Genomic DNA, 21765 nt, shown 5'->3' with positions numbered 1-21765 from the left:
TTATTATTCACGTAGGGGCTGCTCAAAAGTTTAAGCTGACTAAGCATGTCAAGAGCTGAAGCTGACCCAAAAAGGCTTGAACGGGTTCCAACAATAGCAATCAAAATCCTTCCCTGCAACTCCTTATCTGGATAAGACCAAATTCCATCCTAGAAAACACCCATTTAACCCTTACATCGGGGACATGTTGTGCTATTTAGGGGATGAGGCAAAGACTCAGTTCACCCAGTTCTGACCCACTTCAGCAGATGTTTTCCAGGAAATGGTCAGTATCTTTGGAGATTATTCTAGTTGCATTTGTGACTGATGTAACAATGGTGGGAAAAATATTTCATTCGCTTTCCGCAGATAAGCTTTTTGCAAAGGCATTGCTTCTATTGAATTTATAAAGACTGTGAGGACAAAGACCGGTGGTCGCAAAAAAGGGACAAAGATGAATCCTCACGTCCCTCTGAAGATTTCTGCAGCCTTGCTTTGGCTATCTTTCTGGGCCATGGCAACTGAAGATCCCAACACCTGCCCAGGTAGGAGACAGTTGATTCTCATGCAGTAATTTGAGATCTGTCAGGCAAGACAAATTCAAGGAAGATGGGTCTGTCTAATAGTTATTGAGGATGACAGCTAATGGAACTTCTATGCTCAGGAGCCAGCATGGTGTAGTGCTTAAGAGCAGGTTGATTCTAATCTGGAGAACCAGGTATGATTCTCTGCTCCTCCACCTGAGTGGCACTGGCTTAACTGGTGAACCAGATGTGTTTCCGCACTCCTACATTGCTGCAGGGTAACCTTGGACTAGTCACAGTTCTTCAGAACTCTCTCAACTTCACAAGGAGTCTGATATGGGGAGAGGAAGGGAAAGGAGTTTGTAAGTTTAAGTCTCCTTAAACCTCGAGTCGTTGTCTTCTTCTTCTTCTTCTTCTTCTTCTTCTTCTTCTTCTTCTTCTTCTTCTTCTTCTTCTTCTTCTTCTTCTTCCTCTTCCTCTTCCTCTTCTTCCTCTTCTTCCTCTTCTTCTTCTTCCTCTTCCTCCTCCTCCTCTTCTTCTTCCTCTCCTCCTCCTTCTTCTCCTTCTTCTCCTTCTCCTCCTCCTCTTTCTCTTCCTCTTCCTCCTCCTCATTATTATCTTGGGAAACAAGATATTGGAGTAGGAAGGTCTGATCCAGCAGAGCCATTCTTTTGTCCTAGTGGATGAACTTTGTCTTGACTTCTGAGGTGGTTTCCCAGCTGATCTAAAAGCATGTGTTGTTCTAAGGGCTGAATATGGATCTATATTCCCAGGCCCCTTTAAGGAAAGTCATAGGTCCCTTCCACACATGCAGAGTAATGCACTTTCAATCCACTTTCACTGCACTTTGCAGCTGTATTTTACTGTGCGGAATAGCAAAATCCACTTGCAAACAATTGTGAACGTGGATTGAAAGTGCATTATTCTGCATGTGCAGAAGGGGCCATAGAGACAGTTTTGACATGGTAGGACAGCCAGTTATTTTTTAACAGATGCAAACCCATGAGCTCCTGGAAATTACGTTCCAAGAATGAAACTCCCAGAACATCTGCCAGTGGGACCTGCTGGAGACATATATGTGGGGAAAGAATATAAGGAGGTTTGTAATATGTCAAGCAATCCCCTAACCCAGTTTACGGACTCCTCAAATTGCCTACCAACACTGAGTTAAAAGCAAGGAATAAATACTTTTTTTACCTTACGCGTGGCTCCCCTGCATCTCTTCTCTTTCCCCTTCTCTTTATTGCCTGCTGGGAAGTAAGCAGAGGTGGGATCCAGCAGGTTCTCACCAGTTCCCAAGAGTGGGTTACTAATTATTTGTGTGTGCCGAGAGGGGGTTACTAATTGGGTCTGCTTTTCTGTTAGAAATTCCATTAGGTCCAAAAATCATAAAGTCCTGTTGTTTCCTTTGTGGCTGGTTAGCGAAGGTAGAAAACGGGATAATTCTCCCTGTTGGGCTGTTTTAAAAACATGTTTTAGTAATATGGTAAAGTTCCTTGTTTAAGGAAAGTATCCTTCTTTTGATTTCTAGAAACAAAATTAAGTATTTGAAAGTATTAAGTATTTGACAGGCAGTCAATTAGAGGAGAAGTAGTTGTTTCTGTTGGCAGTAGACGATAGGACTTGCTATAATGAGTTGAAATTATGGACAGAAAGATACCAGCTGGAAATTAGGAACTTTTTTTTTACAGTAAGAGTTTTTTACAGTAACAGAGAAATTATTAATGCCCCGCCCCCAGAATGCCAGGCCATGCCCCTGTTCCATTGGCGCTACACCACTGTTTGAATCCCACCACCATGGGAACCTGTTACTAAAATTTTTGGATCCCACCACTCAGCCCCATTGGCGCTACACCACTGTTTGAATCCCACCACCATGGGAACCTGTTACTAAAATTTTTGGATCCCACCACTCAGCCCCATTGGCGCTACACCACTGTTTGAATCCCACCACCATGGGAACCTGTTACTAAAATTTTTGGATCCCACCACTGGAAGTAAGGCTATTTCAGGAGCATGCAGAACACAGCAGGTGTTCCACAGCACCCAGTGGCTCAAGAGGTGTCTCTAGTCTCAGACACAGCCTCACCTTGGAGAGAAGGACGGGTGTTGGGTGGATCTTGAATGCATCTCTTTCGCGGCAGGGAGTGGAATCTTCTGCTTCAAAAGTGTTGCTTTCTGTTCACACAGAAGTGAAGCTTGTGGGTCTTTCTGGTCAGGAGAAGCTTGCCATCCTCCAGGGGTGTCCTGGAGTTCCCGGAGCAGCTGGAATCCCTGGAGAGAAAGGGGCCCCTGGCATAGCAGGACAAAAAGGTATGAAAGAAGCAGAGCCATAAACCTTTCTTCAAGGGGAAGGGCATCCTTGAAGTGCTGTGGCTGACCTCCACCTGGGTGGCAGCGGTCAGCATCATTCATGAACACTTAATATAGATGTACATGGAAACACTTGCTCATATTTTACTTTACCATGGGTGGTACAGGGATGATAGGAGTTGGTTAATTTCAACTTTGCTGCACAGAGCCCTTGGGCACTTGGACATCCTGATGACTTTGTGATAAACTATCCGCGTGCTGATAAGAATGACACAGTTTCATATACAGTAGCAAAGTTTCGCTACAATGCTTGAAGGTTTTGGTTGGCAAGTCTATTAGCTACACGATTTTATTGTACTATTGCCGTGCAGTCTTATTTGTTTGAATGTGTTACTCTGCTGGTCTATAACTATATTTAAAAATAATAAACTGAAGCAAATATGTATGTGCATTCAGGACTGATTCACTCATGCAGGAGAGTGAGGTGGCAGAATAGACTGTAGGTGGGGCTGTTCTAACTTCACATTTACAAAGTTCCCTGCAGATAGAAAATTAGCAGAGATTCTACTCCCTCTGGTTCCTTGCTGTGCTAGTTTTCTGTTTACAGGGAATTTGTTTTAATGGAGAGAGAGATCCCAAAATATGAACCTCCACCTGCACTCTGATGTGGCACAGTCCAATCTTTCCTCTCGGTATTTAGCTACCTTATTCGATGTACAAACTGAAACCTGATTTAGACATGCCAAAAAATGAGACAGTCAAATATGAAGGTGGTAGAATGGAAGGCACCACTGTCGGACTGCTCATGATGGCTTTCAATGATCTTTTTCATACCAGACTCCCCACAACTAGAAATCTAGCTCTGCAGGCAGAAAGATTCTTTGCTTGTAGGACTGGTTTTCTGTTTGCAAGGAGCTTAACTTAAGAAAGTATTCCAAAATGTGAAACTACGAGCCTTCACCTGCAGTCACAATGGTCACTCTGTTAGTTTCTGTGTTAGATTTGAGGGTCAGGTAATTACCTATAAAATTCCTTTAAGGCCTAGAATCTGCATATCTGCAGGACCACCTCTCCTGCTAATAGCAGCTTCACTCACCTGAGGAAAACCTTCTGAAGGTACCACTCTGCAAACAGTGTCCATATCTGTTGTGACCCCCACCTGGGGGAATGGCTTCCAGGGTCTTGCTTTTTTTAAGCAGCATATGTACAACAGTATTGTCCATGGGGGTACTTTTTATAAAGAGAATAGAACAATAGATGTAAGTGTGTATGAAAATTTTTCAATGGCATTAAATTGTTTATTGAGCGTATTGTTCTTTACATTATTGTTGGATAATTCTGCAAACCTCCTTTAGTTTCAAGAGGAAAGGTGGATGATAAAATACATAAATCCATTAATCCACACTACCCCCTCCTCATTTGATTGCCTAATCCCCACTTTACTCTCCTGCAGATATAAATAAGACCTCAGTGAGAACTTTAGTGTGGAAGTGACCACCATAAATACCAAGTCAGGCCAAACAGAAATCCTGATCTCAAAAAAGGTGATGTCTTGTGACACACAAATGCACCAATTTCAAGTCAGCATGGCATATGCCCATTGCTTTATGCTTCCAGTGCCCAATACCTGGAAAGTACAGGGTTAACAAAGATTGATGAAATGTCAGTCATCCAGAGACACTGCAGCCATTCAGTGGGATATGTTGATGCCTGACAGCAGGAAGCATGACGTGACTCTGTTGAAAGGATCCCTGGCTGCAGTTCACATGGAGATGATTCTTTATTGTGCTCTTGTCTTACATCAACAATAGAGCACCACATGCTGGGTAATTCTTCTTTCCCCATTTTCTCTTTGCTGCCACAACAATCCAGTCTGCCTTAAAAAAAATAAATCAGTGGTAGATATATCCCTACATTATTATAATTATAAACCTACTACCAATTTCTTTAAAATAGCCCAAAACCTTTGGTGGGCAGCAGGGAAAAGGGAGGTAAATGACACTGGATGATGGCAGAGAGAGATGGAAATTTCCACCCTCCTTTGTACACTGCAGAAAAGCTTGATTTGAGTTTGGTATTTACAGGAATAGCAGATCAAAATTCCAAAAACAAAATGTCAGAGGAGGGAGACCATGGATGGTGAAGGGGTGGAGGAACAGGATATTATCTGAACACTTCCCAAATCGCTTCTGCAGACTGGGAGACAAGGTGAAAGAAATGCCTAGTGCAGAAGAAGCCGTTGTGCCAGATCCAGCATTTGGCATTAGAGCTATGATCTCTCATTCATACGAATGCTTACCGATGCTGCATCCTCAAAACAAATATGCTTGTGTTCCAAAGCCCCCATAGAACAACTTTACAAAAATGCTGGAAGATATGTAGTCCCACCTTACACTTCACAAACATAACAACCTTGAGCTAGAAAATGGTTTAGATCCAGGCTGTATTTGTGGGAGAGGATACGTATAATGGAGCAATGGGATGAACAAAATGTTCCATACTGAATGCAAAAAGCTGCAACGGGGTTGTTTTTTATGAACCAGTCATTGATTGAACTGAGGTGTATTTGTGCATTATGTAATAGGTACCAGGACACAGCTGGTACAGACATAGCATTTCAGATGTGAAACTATACAGGATGTGATTTTTTCAGTGATTTGCTTTCCTGTTGGTTGACATGTTCTTTTCCGCGTGGTTTCTTGATAGATGAGGCCAGCTTTTTCCTTAAAGTACAATCAGAGGCATCCTTCATGCTTACAATGGCAAAAGTTCAGTGTGACAGTTGGGTTTTCCACCCCCTGAGTTTCTCTATGTCATGATCTGCTCAGTTCTGGTTCGATCCTGCCATGTCTCCCGACCGGGACGTGGGATCCTCCCTCCCTCCCACATGTCTGCTTTTGCTTTAGTTTTGTTTCCCAGGCAAAGTCTCATCTGCTTGTTAGACACCTGCAAGCTGCTGCCCTCCATAGCACTGGGGAGTGTGGGTTGTTTTGACCTAAGTGAAGGTCGTGCTGTCTCTGGATCGTGGGACTACAGGATGTCCACCCACCCCCTTGGGAACTGGTGTTCAGGGCAGGTGACATGGTGTGACATGGTGGGGCATGATGTGGGGTATAATGGAAGATGTTTTGGGCACTAAAACTTTAGTTCTGGCAATAGAGGTCTAAATGTTGTTCCCTGATGCTGTTTCATGATAAAGCAATCATCTGAATACAGAGTCTCATCACTGAAAAATCCAGGGGCATGATGACACTCTTCATCAGTGCTCTGAGCACACCTTTTGTTCTTGACATAGGGAAGATGGCAAACTCCACAACAGTAATTCATGCACGGATGCACTCCTGCGAGGCCTCCTTTAAGGGCTACACATTCTATATTGCATTGCATTTAATGGCTATTGATGCAGTTACTTCCAACGCAGAGACACAGCAGACGTGGTCACCCCATTGAAGGCTGATTGGACACAGTAGAAATCAGAACAGTGAGTCATGCTGGAATGCAGTGGGCAGACTCCTTTGAGTATTCTGTACCATCTTTGCAGTGAGAGTGATTAATGATTCTGTCCCATCTGCTACAGGCCACAGTGGGCATACCCACCCTACTGGAGGCTAAATGCATGCAGAGATACAGCGAGCAGCCTCTTTTCTGTTTGAGTGCAGGAGCGATTGGTGCAAATTCCAGAGCCAACCACACACAATGCCAGACCAGAGTGGACATTTAATATCAGAAGTCATATTATACTTAGTATAATCCTCTGATTTTTGAGTGAGAGAAATAGGATGCTTTATCTTATCGGATTTGTTATAACTAGGTCTGCCAGAATAGACATGTGTTTAAGAACATAAGAACAAGCCAGCTGGATCAGACCAGAGTCCATCTAGTCCAGCACTCTGCTACTCGCAGTAGCCCACCAGGTGCCTTTGGGAGCTCACATGCAGGATGTGAAAGCAATGGCCTTCTGAGGCTGTCGCTCCCGATCACCTGGTCTGTTAAGGCATTTGCAATCTCAGATCAAAGAGGATCAAGATTGGTAGCCATAGATCGACTTCTCCTCCATAAATCTGTCCAAGCCCCTTTTAAAGCTATCCAGATTAGTGGCCATCACCACCTCCTGTGGCAGCATATTCCAAACACCAATCACACGTTGTGTGAAGAAGTGTTTCCTTTTATTAGTCCTAATTCTTCCCCCCAGCATTTTCAATGAATGCCCCCTGGTTCTAGTATTGTGAGAAAGAGAGAAAAATTTCTCTCTGTCTACATTTTCTACCCCATGCATAATTTCATAGACTTCAATCATATCCTCCCTCAGACGTCTCCTCTCCAAACTAAAGAGACGTCTCAGACGTATCCTCCCTCAGACGTCTCCCTCTCCTCATAGGGAAAGTGCTCCAGTCCTTCAATCATCCTCGTTGCCCTTCTCTGCAATTTTTCTATCTCTTCGATATCCTTTTTGAGATGTGGCGACCAGAATTGAACACAGTACTCCAAGTGCGGTCGCACCACTGCTTTATATAAGGGCATGACAATCTTTGCCGTTTTATTATCAATTCCTTTCATAATTATCCCCAGCATAGAGTTTGCCTTTTTCACAGCTGCCATGCATTGAGTTGACATTCCCATGGAACTTTTCTTCCTCTTTCTCACAGGACGCCTTTCCCTTAAGTTTTCAGTGTTGTTCACATTCCATTTTCCATTTAGGAGATTTGGGACCTCCTGGCAAACAAGGACCAAAAGGGGAACCAGGTAACCATACATAAGCTTTCCTTTAGAAACGACGTTTGGGCTGGGAATGTGTATTCAAAAAAGCCAAGCTGAAAAAATAGCTAAAAAATACCTTACTGGTATCTGCTAATTTTTTTAGCTGGAAAAATGGCAGTCCTGAAAAAACATTCCCCCCTAACCCCAGCTTTTTTGGGATCACCAGCTGCAATAGCAGAAAGGGAAGAAAACACTACTTAAAGGGGGGAGGGGGACCCTGCAATACATTTGAACCAGGTTCTGCACAGAGGTGTATTTAGGGTGGGGCAAGGTGGGGCATGAGCTTGCAGTGTTGAGTTGCGCTGCACCCCACAATGTGTTCCACATGGAGATTGGAGGCAGGGTGCATTGTTGAACACTGAACCCAGCAAGGCTGAACTCAGCATTCAACTGAGCTTGCTGGTCCCCCAAACTCCACATGGAACAGGAGTGCCTGTTCAGTGCTGAGCTCAGACGTGTGGAGGTGGAGTTTGGGGAGTGCAGCCAGCAGTATAAAGCTGGAGCCAAGCAGAGCGACTGCTCAGTCCAACACTGAGCTCATCCTGGCTAGACAGAGCTTTAAACAATAGGCTCGAAGCCTGCCATTTAAAGCTGGACCATGGGTGCCATTTTCTACAGATATACCCCTGGTTCTGCAGGGCTTTAGAATTTAAACCCTCTCCTTTCATCCAGAGGCATAGCAAGGGGGAAAAGTGCCCGGTGCACTGGTGCATCCTCCGCTCCCGCCCTGCAACGCCCCCGGAATTCCCCCTTGGAGCTACGCCTCTGCTTCAGCTCCACTATAAAGGTAAAGGTAGCCCCCTGTGCAAGTGCCAGGTCATTACTGACCCATGGGTGACATCACATCATGAAGTTTCCTAGACAGATTACATTTACAGGATGGTTTGCTATTGCCTTTCCTAGTCATCTGCACTTCAGACCCAGCAAGGTAAGTACTTGGTTATGGGTTGTCTTTCTGGGGCTCTGGGAGGGGGGGGGTGTTTTGAGGTAGAGGCACCAAATGTTCAGTATAGCTACTGGTATAGTGCATTCATAAATGGGAATGCTTACCGTTGCTGCATCCTCAACACAAATATGTTTGTGTTCTTCTTAAGGGGGAAAAGTAAGTGGGATAAAGATTGGATCAGAGGTCCAATTTAATGGGCCCCCTCAAAGTGAGTGCCCTGTCTACCCCATTGTTTCATAAAATCTTTAGCAAACTTGTGAGATTTTTAAGGAGAGTCACCAGCAGCTATGCTGCAAATTTGATGCCTCTTAAATTAAAAATAATAATAATAAAAAAACAGCTCCTCCAGAGTCCCAGAAAGATTTTCCACAGTCTGTAATAGGGCCAACCCCCCTCCCCCCGAAATTATTGTGGGAGAGAAGGGGGGAAACCCATACCAGTATAGAATTTGGGGATTTTCAGGAATTCCCTGGAAATGTTCAGACCCAGTACACTTGGATCTGACTTTTTCTGAATTTTTTTTTTGCATACCCTTAGTTTGGAGGGAGGGAATACTTGTCTGCCTGCTATAGCAAAAACAATATGTATTTAGATATTTATGCCTTGCTTTTCTTCCCAGCAGGGATCAAAGCAGCTCATAATATTGTTCTTCCTCTTCTGCATGCTAACCATAACCCTGTGAGGTAGGTTAGGCAGAGAGACAATGATTGGCCCAAGGCCACATACGGACGGTAATTCCTGCAGAAGAGAGAAACGAGTTCTCCCAGATCCTGATCTAATCATTATACCACACTGGCAGTGTATGCTGTAGAGTTAAATGTTCCCTCTTCCCAGGGAATTCTGGGAACTATGGGGTAGGCAGTTAGGATCTGTAACAGAGATTGTAGCTGATAATAAATGTAGATCATTTCCCAGGCTCCTTTGGGGAGAAACCACGGCAGTGAAACTGTTAGTGGTCTTTGCAATGTAAATTTACTTGCACACATAAACAAGGAACCCACAATTTCTGTACCTTTTGCCTAACCAAGATCGACATGATGAATGTTCACATTACAATTTGATTTTAACAAGTTCATCTTCTTCAAATCCTAGGAGACCCGATGGACTTTACAGCTGGCTGCCAAAGTGGTAAGCTTCTTTATTGCTTTGGTAGGAAAACAACTCTCAAATGTCTATACCCATTCTAATTATCTGCACCTCAGAACTGTAGAGATAGGAAGCAACAGTCCATTAGTGAATTTTCAAAACCTGATCCAATCATCCTTTTTCAAAGGATGATGCAGGCTTTGAAACTCCACTGCTTTGTAATTCTTTATGTATGGTTGAGCATTTCCCAGTAAGAAGCACAGCTGAGCTATTGATAAAATTCCAGCAACATACACTGCAAGCAAGTTTTTTCTTGATGCCTCAAAAGCATCAACCAAGATTCATAAATGTGGAAGTCTTATAAAAGTTGTATCTTAATAAACTGTGCTTGGATTAAACCTTGGTTGCAACAATCAAATGCAAACTAAAGTGTATTGGTAGGTGCTAGACTGGGATTCCAAACTTGAGTTTGCAGGTGGTTTGCTAACCACAGTTGGTACAAACTGTGGTTTGTTTTGATGTCTGAATTTTTAAACCACACTTTGTTGAGTAGTGCTACCCCTTGTAGCTGACTACAGAAATGCAGTTGATCCAGCCCAGAATCGCATTGGCTATTTTGGCTGCTGCATCTCACTGTTGACTTGTATTAAGGCTGAGAGCGTGACTTGCCCAAGGTCAGTCTGTGTGTTTCCATGGCAGGGTAGGGATTTTTACCTTGGTCTCTCAAATTCTAGTCCAACATTCTAACCACAGTAGCTCTTAAATGTCAAACGTTCTGTTTGCTCTCAGTGCTTCCTTTTCCCTGCTGCATTTGAGTTTTACCTTTGTAAATTTACCTTTGTAATTTGTCATATTTCACTCGAGGACCAAATTCTGTTTTGGTTACAGCACCAAGGAACTGCATGGAGCTATTGAGCAAAGGCAACTTCTTGAGCGGCTGGTACACAATCCGTCTGCAGGACTGCCGGCCACTGAGGATCTTCTGTGATATGGATACAGATGGAGGGGGATGGCTGGTAAGAGCAGTAGATCCTTCAAGGGGGAAATCTGTGTTGATAAAATTATGCATATGGTAGAGAAAGCAAGAAGAGAACTTTCCCCTCCCTCTCTCATACTAGATAGGTAATTGACAGGTAAGAGGTAATCAATTCAGGATGGACAAAAGAAAGGTATAACAAACAATTGCCTCACGGAATGCTGCCAGTGATAGCTGATACTTTAGATGTTTCTAGAAAGAGGCTAGGATGACTGGATCCATCCATCAATTACTAGAATGGTGGCTCCATATTCAGAGGAAGTGACTTTCTGAGTCCTCAGGTCATGAGTCAACTCTGGTCTGCTCTGAAGACTGTTTGTCAGACGTGCACTTGTGAATTGCTGGGAACTCAGTTTCCAGGTGTGCAGGGTCCGATTTAGATCCAGTTCCTGTTGGGAAGACCTTTTTGTGTCCTATTAGTGCACCTGGAGCCCCCAGTGGGAAAAACAGCAGCCTCACTAAGGCCATTTCAAGATAAAATGTGACATGTGACAGACCCATCAAAGTTGGGCCCAGTGTGCTCAGCAACTACATGTCCAGTGGGGAACTAACAAGTACGTGTGGGACAGGCAGACCTGTGGAATAACACTGCATGGTATTTTTCCCTGGAGGAGACTTTGTTCTCTGAGCTCTCCTTGGATCCCTTCCAGGGTCAAACAGATTGCTAGGCTGTTTGCAACCTGGTGTTGTGCTGTTCTTACATTCGGTGCTATCTGAGGGCCTTTCCCCACCCTCTTCTATCCCCCCTATGCCGTGCGCTGCTCTCAGCGTGTGGCATCCCAGGCGCACGCCCAGGCATCCCCACAACCCCGCTGTTGAGAAGAGCGCCTGGGATGCCACGCGCTGAGGGGGAGCGACAGCGGCAGCGTCAGGGCATCTGCGCTGTTGCCGCCCCTGTCGTGGGGAGTGCCGGGGAACCCCGCGCTACTCTCCTCAAGTAGCGCGGGGCTTAAGGTAAGTGGGGAAAGGCCCTCAGATTATTCCACAGTGTGCTACTTGTTCATGGGGGAATTGTGCTCCAGGTGGGTTAGATTTCCCTGGGACTGTAGCCTTCCTTGCCAGTGTCTCCAGGGGAGACCAGACCTGAACCAAGCTGGTTTGTATGGAGGGTGAGAAGGAGGAAGACAGAAGTTACATCCTGGTCGGAGAGATTCCAGTGCTTAGCCATAAGAGGTTGGCTACTCCTGCTTTAGGATCCCCAAACTTTTAGATTTCATTCCTTCAAGTACCTTGCCCTATTCACAGACATAGTAGTTCATTATTTTTAATAAGCGGCTATTATTTTTTAAACCAGAAATGTTCCTTTTCTTAAAATAAGCTTGCTGTTGCTTTCAATAAAAAGGAAACTAACACCACAAGCTGTCTTTTAAATAAGAAAAATACTTGGAGAGAAGAGGTGTGGCCAGGCCCTTTCTGTCTCCCCACTGCAGCCCTTGGCTCTCCCCTCAGTAGCTTATCGCAGAACTAGATTCTGCAAGTCTCATTTTTCATTGCGTCTGAAAAAGAGAAATTGCCGCCTGCCTAATCAAATAAGCCGATTTCACTGACATCTGCCTCAAGCTGGTGAATCAAATGGTTAGCCCGTTATAATCCCCAAACCAGGATTGTATTCACTTAAAGTAAGACCCCGTTAATACAATCATATTAACAAAATGCCTGTATGGATTAAATGTCAAACTAGAGGGGGGGGGGGTCAATAAAACCACCAATCACCATCCACTCAGGCCACTTCCGCACATGCAGAATAATGCACTTTCAATCCACTTTCACAATTGTTTGCAAGTGGATTTTGCTATTTCGCACAGTAAAATCCAGCTGCAAAGTGCATCGAAAGTGGATTGAAAGTGTATTATTCTGCATGTGCAGAAGGGGCCATAGCCCTGCACAAAGGAGTCCTGGCGGCGGTGGCATTGCCCTGCTCCGGAACTATGGTGGGGGCATCGATCACCTGGTGGCGCTACCGTATTTCATGGCGTCGCCAACTGAATCAGTGGCCGAAGAGGCCACAATTCCATGACCCACTTTGGGTCGCTGGGCTGGCTGCCGCCGAAGCACATTTTCCCGTACACCGACTACCATGTGCGGCACAGGTCTTTCAGAGACGGGTAGATGGGTCTGTTGATTTCTACCGAACCTGGAGCGACTACAAGAGAGGCTTTGGAAACGAGCTGTCAGAATTCTGGTTGGGCAATGACAACATTCATCAGCTCACAAGTGAAGGTCAGGGTATCTGTATTTTTTTCAAATTGGGGAAATCTCATCAGCCGTGGTAACAGACATCCTGGCAGCCCCCTCTCTCATATGAATCTGCTCTCCTGTGCTTTTCGCTGCTGCCCTACTGCTGGAAAAGAGGCGAGGCAGGAATCTACTACCCTAGGGGGAATTCTGGGTAGGCTATAAAACACGTATTAAAAAACAAAACTTATGAGGCAGAACTTGTAAGTTATGGCTGTGGGCTTTATTTGCATGGTGATGTCTCTTCTTCTTTATATAATACGTTCCCCACCCTGGATCCTGCTAGTGCTGGGAGAAAGGTGGGATATCGCCAGTAATCTTATCCTAAATATATGGCGCGAGCAGCGGTGGCGTAGGAGGTTAAGAGGCTTGCCGTAAATACCAATCTGGAGGAGCTGGGTTTGGACCCCAGCTCTGCCACCTGAGTAGTGGAGGCTTATCTGGGGAATTCAGATTAGCCTGTACACTCCCACACATGCCAGCTGGGTGACCTTGGGCTAGTCACAGCTTCTTGGAGCTCTCTCAGCCCCACCTACCTCACAGGGTGTTTGTTGTGAGGGGGGAAGGGCAAGGAGATTGTAAAGAAGCCTTTTAGTCCTCCTGCAGAGGAGAAAGGGGGGGGGGATATAAATCAAAACTCTTCTTCGCTTCGCTGCAGCTGTTTAATCTAAATAAATAAATGGGCAGGTTGGCACCATAACTCAGTGGTAAAGCATCTGCTTTGCATTGGAAACATCTTGGGATCAATCCCTGGTATTTCCAGTTCAAAGGATCAGGTCATATGAAAGACCCAGTGGTTGGATTCAGCAGGTTCGCACCACTTTGGCAGAACTGGTTGTTAAAATGGTGCTTGTAATCAATCGGTTGTTAAGTTATTTGAATCCCACGACTGGAAAGACCTCTGCCTGAGGCTCTGGAGCTTGCTGTCAGTCAGGGTAGACCAGACCAAGAGGCTTATGCATCCTCCAGAAGACACGGGAAAAGATTTTTTTTAAGGATTTATGTAATAGGATTTTTATCTGTATTGATTAGCTGACAGCTTCGTTTCTGGTGCTCTTCCTAGTCCTGTTTCTGGAACAGATCAAAACTTGGTAACATGCCGAGCAGGAAATAGTAGCTCAGGATACTTTTCACTATTCAAAAATGGCCATCTTTTAAAGAAAACTGTCTGATTAACGACAGGGGTCCAGTTGCGTTGAAGGCAGCTTGATGTTATGGAACCTGCAATAACTTCATGAACCTCAGGGAGGCGAGGGAGATCTACGGCTTGGTTGTTTTCTACTCTTAACAAGAACAGCGGCAGCATCCTTACTGACTCCTCCCGCTTCCTGCTCCTAAGATTTGAAAAATCCTGTGATCCCGTATCTCAGTTTGAAAACTTTTAGGCAAAGTCTTTTCATATAACAACCACCCAAATAAAAGAACGTATGTCAGTGCTACAAAACGAAGAGGTTTTGTAGCATCAAATGCAAGTTCCAGAGTTCCTATTGAAATTAATGATGTTACTCTTTAAGGAGCCACTGGACATTTGCCTTATTCTGCTACAATCGGCTAAAAAAGGCTGTCCAGAATGACTATCAGATGCAGGAAAAGTTAATGAGCCTCTTTTGGCACCTTGAAGGCAAGCAAGATTTTGTTTCAGCATAAGATTTTATTGATTTATTTTCTTTAAAAATATTGACATGGCTGCCTTTCTCCTGAGCCCATCTGATTCGACCAAATGATACCACAGCCAGCGTGGTGTAGTAATTAAGAGCGGTGGATTCTTACCTGGTGAGCTGGGTTTGATTCCCTGCTCCTCTACATGAAACCTGCTGGGTGTGACCTTGGGCTAGTCGCAGTTCTTCCAGAACTCTCCCAGCCCCACCTGCCTCACAAGGTGTCTGTTGTGGGGAGAGAAAGGGAAAGGAGCTTGGAAGCCACCTTGAGTCTCCTTACAGGAGAGAAAGATGGGATATAAATCCAAATGCTTCTTCTACCATTTGGACTAGAGATCCCAGCCTGAGACCCTACAATTCCAGGTTCAAGCTAAAAGTCTTTGAACTAGGGGCTATGGTCATGGGCATTCTCAGTTTTGGGGTGGGATAACAAGATCCTGGTTTTGCTGTGCAAGGCGAGATGTAGCAGCTGAATCTATTTGTTTTGAAGAAAGACAGGTTAGGGGGAAGGTAGTATTGTAAACTCTTTGTTCAAGCCTCACCAAGATTCTTAGCTAAGGTTGCCAATCTGCAGTTGAGGCCTGATGTTCTCCTTGAATTATAACTGATATCCTGGCTACAAAAATCTGTTCCCCAAGAGGAAACAGCAGATTTTGAGAGGGTGTTACCGCGACCCCGGTAACATAAAGTGATTTCTAGGAGTGATTTCAAGTGATTTCAGCTCATGGCAGCAAGGCAAGGAGGAAAGGTGCAGGAGACCAGAGTTTCTTCAAAAGCAGGGAGGTTCTTTATTGGCAAGTGATTTCTTGGCACAGCTCAGCTAAAAGAACCCCCACATGGGTGTGCATCAGCCCTTTTATACATTTCCCCAGTAACCCAGAAAGGGGGTGTAGGGCAGTCCCAGCTCCATAGTGCAAAAACCAGGAAGGGGGCGGTCTCCTTCCATCTAATACAGAGAAAATTTCCTAGAACGCCAAAGGGAGAAAACAATCCGTTTGCACATGCTGATGAAATCAAATCCCAGAAGAAAAGCTTGCACCTTCTTGCCTGAAGGGTGAGTTTCCCTTTGGGAGGGTATAGACAGAGACAGAGTTTGAAATAGATCCAATGAATGGTCTTGATCCTGGAAAGTAAAGGATGTGGAACAGTCCAATGAGCTTCTGGGATCCCTGAGAGAGTAAAACTTCTGAACAGGTCCAATAAAGCAAAACAGGGTGACATGCTTCTGTTGGGGTCAAAAGGCCCTTTTGTTTGGTGAAGATGGGATTTAGCCTGGGTGTTGGTCCAAACTAAATTCCAGGAGTAACTTCCTTTGTCTCCTTAATAATTTTCAACTCTTTCTGGCCACACTGTTGCTTTGGCTGGCATCAGTAACAAATTTCAAAAGAAATAAACATTTCTAAACTTAAACGTTAGGGAAACCTTAAAGGATAAACACATTACGTACTTATACTTCTATGGGCAAGACTTTACAGATACTCTCTTATTGGCATGGCTTTCTTTAAATCTAACAATAACAAAACCTTAAACTAACTGAACAACCTAACTAAACTAACATCCTAAACTGCGGGCACATCATAAATTCAACTTAAAAGGGGCTTTTATTACATCCTAGAAAGGCATAAACAAGAGGGAAACCATATATCATTGGCACAAGCATACATAAGCATTCTCTATGAGCCTTATGGAGGCTTCCAAACCATACAAGTCTCCGCGTCCGGGCATGGAGCCAGTGTAGCCAGGCAACCTGACTTCAGGAAAATATTTTGTTTATTTTCCTGGCGGTAACTGGGGGGAGGGGGGTCCATATCTCACACCTCCTGAGCTCCCTTCGCTCCCCAAACTCTACCTTCCCCAAATCTCTGCTGCCCCCAAATCTCTCAGCATTTCCCAAGACGGAGTTGGAAAGTGAGCCTGTGTCTTTAACTAAGCATAAAAGGAGTGAAACATTGGCTGGGCTTGGTATATATGCTAAGAACAAACCCTTGTTGCTTTGTTTGGTCAACAGACCAGAACCTTCCGCTTCCAGCAGTTCCAACAGTAGCATCCAGCTCCACTTTTCAACTGCTTTCAATGGACTCAGTTATCTTTATGATGTTACCAGTTGGTTTGGGGGCTAAATTTGGTTCTGACCTTTACAGCCCTATCTTGGCTCACAGTCTTCTAAGCCTGCTGACTCTAGGGTCATAGAGTTTGAAGGGACCCTACAGGCCATCTAGCCCACCCCTGAGATCAATGCAGGATCAGCCGCCTGTGCTGAAACTAAACATATCAGTTGGTGATGTGTGTCCAGTGGGAAGAGGGCCTAGGAATCCTATGCAAGCCACCTAGAGTTCAGTGAAGGAAAAAAAGCTAATTATCAGTGAAGTCATGAACCTCACTCTGTGATTTTGGGATAAAATTAGAATATTTCTTCTACTACATATTCACATTTATACTTAGAGCAGAGTTAACAGTGTGCTGTAAAGTTCTGTTATGTGGAGAGCAGCAGTGGCATAATGGTTAAGAGCAGGTGCACTCTAATCTGAAGAAACCGGATCTGATTCCCTGCTCTGCCGCTTGAGCTGTGAAGGCTTACCTGGGGAATTCAGATTAGCCTGTGCACTCCAACACACGCCAGCTGAGTGACCTTAGGCTAGTCACAGTTCTTCAGAGCTCTCTCAGCCCCACCTACCTCACAGAGTGTTTGTTGTGAGGGGGGGGAAGGGAAATTAGTTTGTAAGCTCCTTTGAGTCTCCTTACAGAAGCGAAAGGGGGAATATAAATCCAACTCTTATTCTTTTTCTCTTTCTTAGGGAACTCAGAGCTCCGTGTGGACTTGGTGGACTTTGACGACATGAAAACCTTTGCTCATTATAAATCATTCCAACTCAGGGGCGAAGAGGAAAACTATCAGCTTGTTCTGAGGCAGTTCCTGAGTGGTTCAGCAGGTGAGGGATGTTTCCAGATGGATTTGTTTAGAAAAAGATCAAATAGCTGAACATGGAGATTGCAGCAATACCAAGTCAGCAAAGTGCAGTTGAATAACAGAACTGCAACAAATGCTGCCATTTCTTCACCAGCATGGTGTAGTGGTTAATACAGTAAAATTTTATTGACCAAAGGACCTCACAGTACAGAGAGAGAGAGAGAGAGAGAATAAAACTTATTAGCTTTAAAAGGGGCTTGGACACAGATTTATGGAGGAGAAGTCGATCTATGGCTACCAATCTTGATCCACCTTGATCTGAGATTGCAAATGCCTTAGCAGATCAGGTGCTCGGGAGCAGCAGCAGCAGAAGGCCATTGCTTTCACATCCTGCATGTGAGCTCCCAAAGGCACCTGGTGGGCCACTGCGAGTAGTGCTGGACTAGATGGACTCTGGTCTAATCCAGCAGGCTCTTTCTTATGTTCTTATAACAAGATTTAACGTTGAAATATTTATGTTGAAATACAATCTTTTTTTGTTAAATCATTTTCAGCCACTCAGTGTAGGTGCTTTCTTTACAGACTCTGTGACTCTTTGGCTCTAATCTGTCCTGCTACCAATGCAAAGAGAGTTACTCTGTAGGACATATAAGGGCCAGTATCAGACAGCAAGTATATCCATTTATCAACATCTGAAGCAAGATTGCCCGGGATAATCTTAACGATACATTTGTTCCTGAACTCTGCTTAAAATGGACAATCTTGAATGCCATTGGGGAGATTTTTGACAACTGAATTCTCGCATGCATCAAGAAGATGAGATAATGGAATTCAAAAATACCGCCCAGTAAGAACAGCCGATGGTATTGTTTGGAACCATGGGGATGTAAACGCAATCCTTAGGTTATGTGCAGACACGTTTACCAGATACAGTGCTCTAGAATGGGTGTTTTTTTGATGGTTTTAAATCATGGAGCGAATTTTGACTAGAAAATAATGGAACTGTCAATCAATGCACCCAGTCTCGTAAGTCAGTACCATCTTCGGTGTCTTTCATCAAGTCACCTCAGATAGCATAGTTTTGGACTAGGATCTGGAAGACCAGGTTCAGATCGCCTTTTAGGTATGGAAGCTCACTGGGTGACCCTAGGCCAGTTAAACATTCTTGGCCTAATCTACCTCGGAGGATAGCTATTGTCAAGGTAAAATGGAGGAGGGGTGAATGCAGTTGTAAGCTGATCAGCATAGACCTTTGTTGATTATTCTTTTGCTTTACCCATTGAAATTGGTGTCAGTGAAGACCCCAATCTTTCTCCAGCATTGTCGAAGGCTTTCGCAGCTGGATTCAACTGGTTGTGGTGGGTTTTCCGGGCTGTGTGGCCATGGTCTGGTAGATCTTGTTCCTAACGTTTCGCTTGCATCTGTGGCTGGCATCTTCAGAGGTGTATCACTCTGAAGATGCCAGCCACAGATGCAGGCAAAACGTTCGGAACAAGATCTACCAGACCACAGCCACACAGCCCGGAAAACCCACCACAACCAGTTTCTCCAGCTTGGTTGCAATGCTGAGGAGCAGCCTTCCAGAAGATGTCCAGAATTCTCCCTCCTTTGAATCATTCTGCAGAACATGAAAAACTGTGCCTTTGATAGAAAAGGCATTTGATAGAATAAGTTCTCCAGGCAACACTTTCCTTTTCTATTCAACTGAAACTGCAGCATTTGTTCTGGGTTTTTTTTTTAAAAAAAAAGAAAATTGATGATGTTATGCTTAATTTTTATGGATTTTATTGCAAGATGTTTTGATCCATTTTGGAGAAGTGGGACACTGTTTTATTTTTTGAAAAAAATTAGATCTCACATTTCTGTCCCTGTGTTTTGCAGGTGATTCCATGACTTTTCATCACGGGCTGCCCTTTTCCACCCACGACAATGACAACGATAAGGGGACACAAAACTGTGCTGTAACTGTGCACGGAGCCTGGTGGTATGAAAACTGCTATAGAGCCAACCTGAATGGGGGCTATCCGATTGGTGTTAGGAAGGGACAAAACTACGGCATCGATTGGATAAGTGGCAAAGGCGTTGGCACTTCCTACAAGCGCACAGAGATGAAAATGCGCTAAATACACACTACCGTGAGAATCCGTATTGGCCCTATGGGAAAACCAAAATAAACAAAGTTTTAAAAGACTGATCTGTTGGGTGTATTGTGATTTATTTTCCAGTATTTTTTGAGCAGAGGCAGCTGTAGGGATCTTGTGAGCTACCAGGCATGGAGTGATCTCAGGGCCATCTGCTGCATTTCCTTTCTCCCATCCCCTAACTGTGGCCATTGTTCCCCTATTCTTTCCCTTCTTCCCATATTAACAGAACAACATAACCTTTATTAGGCATGAATATCTGAAAAATCACAGCAGGGAATCACAAACAAATCAAGACAAAAGAGGTTAGACACCTCTTACCATCAGGACATGCAATAAGAAGAGCAAGAGGAAGAGGAGTTTGGATTTATATCCCCCCTTTCTCTCCTGTAAGGAGAATCAAAGGGCCTTACAATCTCCTTTCCCTTCCCCCCCCCCACAACAACAAACACCCTGTGAGGTGGGTGGGACTGAGAGAGCTCTGAAAAGCTGCAACTAGCCCAAGGTCACCCAGCTGGCATGTGTAGGAGTGCACAGGCTAAACTAGTTCCCCAGATAAGCCTCCACAGCTCAAGTGGCAGCGGAAAAATCAAACCCGGTTCCCTAGATTAGAGTGCACCTGCTCTTAACTACTGCACCACTGCTTAGAAATTGGGCTGTTTTCCCTAGCATCATAGGATCATTACTATTCAGTAGTTTTACAATGCTTGCTTTTGGAGAACAGTTACGTATGGTCCCTAGTAATAAAGCATCCCTAAAAAACTTGTATTTTGGGCAGCTGAGCAAAATATGTTCCAGTTTTTTGATAAGAGTTGGACAGTATGGACACACTCTATCAGAGAATTGCCAAACCGGCCCTGTAGAAGAGCTGGGGAAAACACGTTACGCCTGGCCCTGGCGAGGGCCCACTGATGCTTAGGATGGGGTAGCTGCAGTAGATACATAGCCATCCTGCCGAACACCAGAATGATGCCAAAGCATAAAGGGGAGCATGTTTTTCTTGCTTGGCTCCTTCCCATATTACTGCTTCCTCCTTTCCCAGATGGGTAGTGATGTTTAGTGTGAAGCAGCAAAATAAAACAAGGCATCCCCTTTAAACACTAACAATTTATTCTTGTAGAAGCTTTGGTGCGTCAGAGCTCATTTCTTCAGAAGCAAATAGTCATGTGTGCTACTACATGCACCCGATAACTCTTTTATGAAAGCTTACGCTGGAATACATATTGCTGATCTTGAAGGTGCTACTGGATCCTGGTTTTATTTTCCTTCTTCCTATGCATGGCTCTCTTCCAACATCACCTATTGCATATGCACCAGAGGGAGCAGCCAGAATTTCTTTCATTCTTTTTTAAACAAAAAGGAATGAGAGTTACTATGCAAACTCCTGGACAAATGGGGAGGGTGCCTAGCAGAAGCCACAAAGTGGGATTCTTTTGTTCTTTGTTTCCTCTGTGGCCTCCAGACATTGCATCCATTGGGAGACAAAACTAGAGGCACAGAGCCACTTACATTGGAGGAAGCCTTTCCAACCTACAAGAGGTTTTTGATCCTAAAGTAGAATGTAGGCCAGTTGTGGCTCTGCTCTAACCAAAACGGCTAGCAACTTTTCAAAAATTAAAACCTGAGGATTCTGAGGAATTAGTAGATTGTGACAATAGACTGTTACTGTGATAGAACTCACAACTGTTTTAAAAACGCTCAGAAAGCCCTCTAGTGGGATGAAAGGGATTGTGTGGCTGAAGGAGGAAACTGTGCACAAAACTCCTGTTTTCTGGACATATTAATTTCTTTGTTTGCGAACCCTTGCTCTCCCTTTTCACATGTGTTTTGCTCCCTCTAGTGGCTGCTTCCATATTTCCTTGCCGTATCACTGACTTATTTACAAGCATTTTAAAAGTGCAATACAGTCTTGCTGCTACTTTCCAATAGGACATTTTAACACATTGCGCTTCTTACCTGTAAACCAAGATTCTAAACTGTGGATGACTCCTGGTTAGTAAACAGTGAAGACTGACGTTTATTAAAGCCTCTCCTTGGGTGTCCTGATAAAGTGCAGTTAATTCTGTAACAGCAAAGTCTAAACTCAGTCGAGCCAGGAGGGGAGAAAGGAGGCAGTGTGTCTCAAAACTACCAAAGTTAACCTTATGAATAAAATTGTGTCCCAGGACAGCAGGCAGCCCC

At 44.3% G+C, this 21765-nt stretch overlaps 1 protein-coding gene across 1 annotated transcript; it reads left to right on the top strand.

Moving 5' to 3' along the window:
• The first annotated feature begins 239 nt into the window (after nt 1-239).
• On the top strand, nt 240-19637 carry FCN3 (ficolin 3). The gene is made up of 9 exons (XM_048500938.1): nt 240-265; nt 349-524; nt 2694-2816; nt 7515-7559; nt 9613-9648; nt 10495-10622; nt 12733-12862; nt 17331-17465; nt 19325-19637. Exons 2-9 carry the CDS (start codon nt 434-436, stop codon nt 19564-19566), a joined length of 930 nt encoding a protein of 309 aa, XP_048356895.1. The 5' UTR covers nt 240-265; nt 349-433; the 3' UTR covers nt 19567-19637.
• Nucleotides 19638-21765: the final 2128 nt, after the last annotated feature.

Source organism: Sphaerodactylus townsendi, linkage group LG06 (genome assembly GCF_021028975.2).
Source record: "Sphaerodactylus townsendi isolate TG3544 linkage group LG06, MPM_Stown_v2.3, whole genome shotgun sequence".
NCBI classification, from domain to species: domain Eukaryota; kingdom Metazoa; phylum Chordata; class Lepidosauria; order Squamata; family Sphaerodactylidae; genus Sphaerodactylus; species Sphaerodactylus townsendi.
The sequence above is the reverse complement of the archived record's forward strand: the minus strand, read 5'-3'. Positions and strand labels throughout refer to the sequence as shown.

What these genes read in the sequence shown, in the direction of transcription:
- FCN3 (XM_048500938.1), top strand. Translation starts at nt 434, where the DNA reads ATGAATCCTCACGTCCCTCTGAAGATTTCTGCAGCCTTGCTTTGGCTA. An exon ending in AGATCCCAACACCTGCCCAG is followed by an intron (nt 525 to 2,693) that starts GTAGGAGACAGT and finishes CTGTTCACACAG; the next exon opens with AAGTGAAGCTTGTGGGTCTT. An exon ending in TGGCATAGCAGGACAAAAAG is followed by an intron (nt 2,817 to 7,514) that starts GTATGAAAGAAG and finishes TTTTCCATTTAG; the next exon opens with GAGATTTGGGACCTCCTGGC.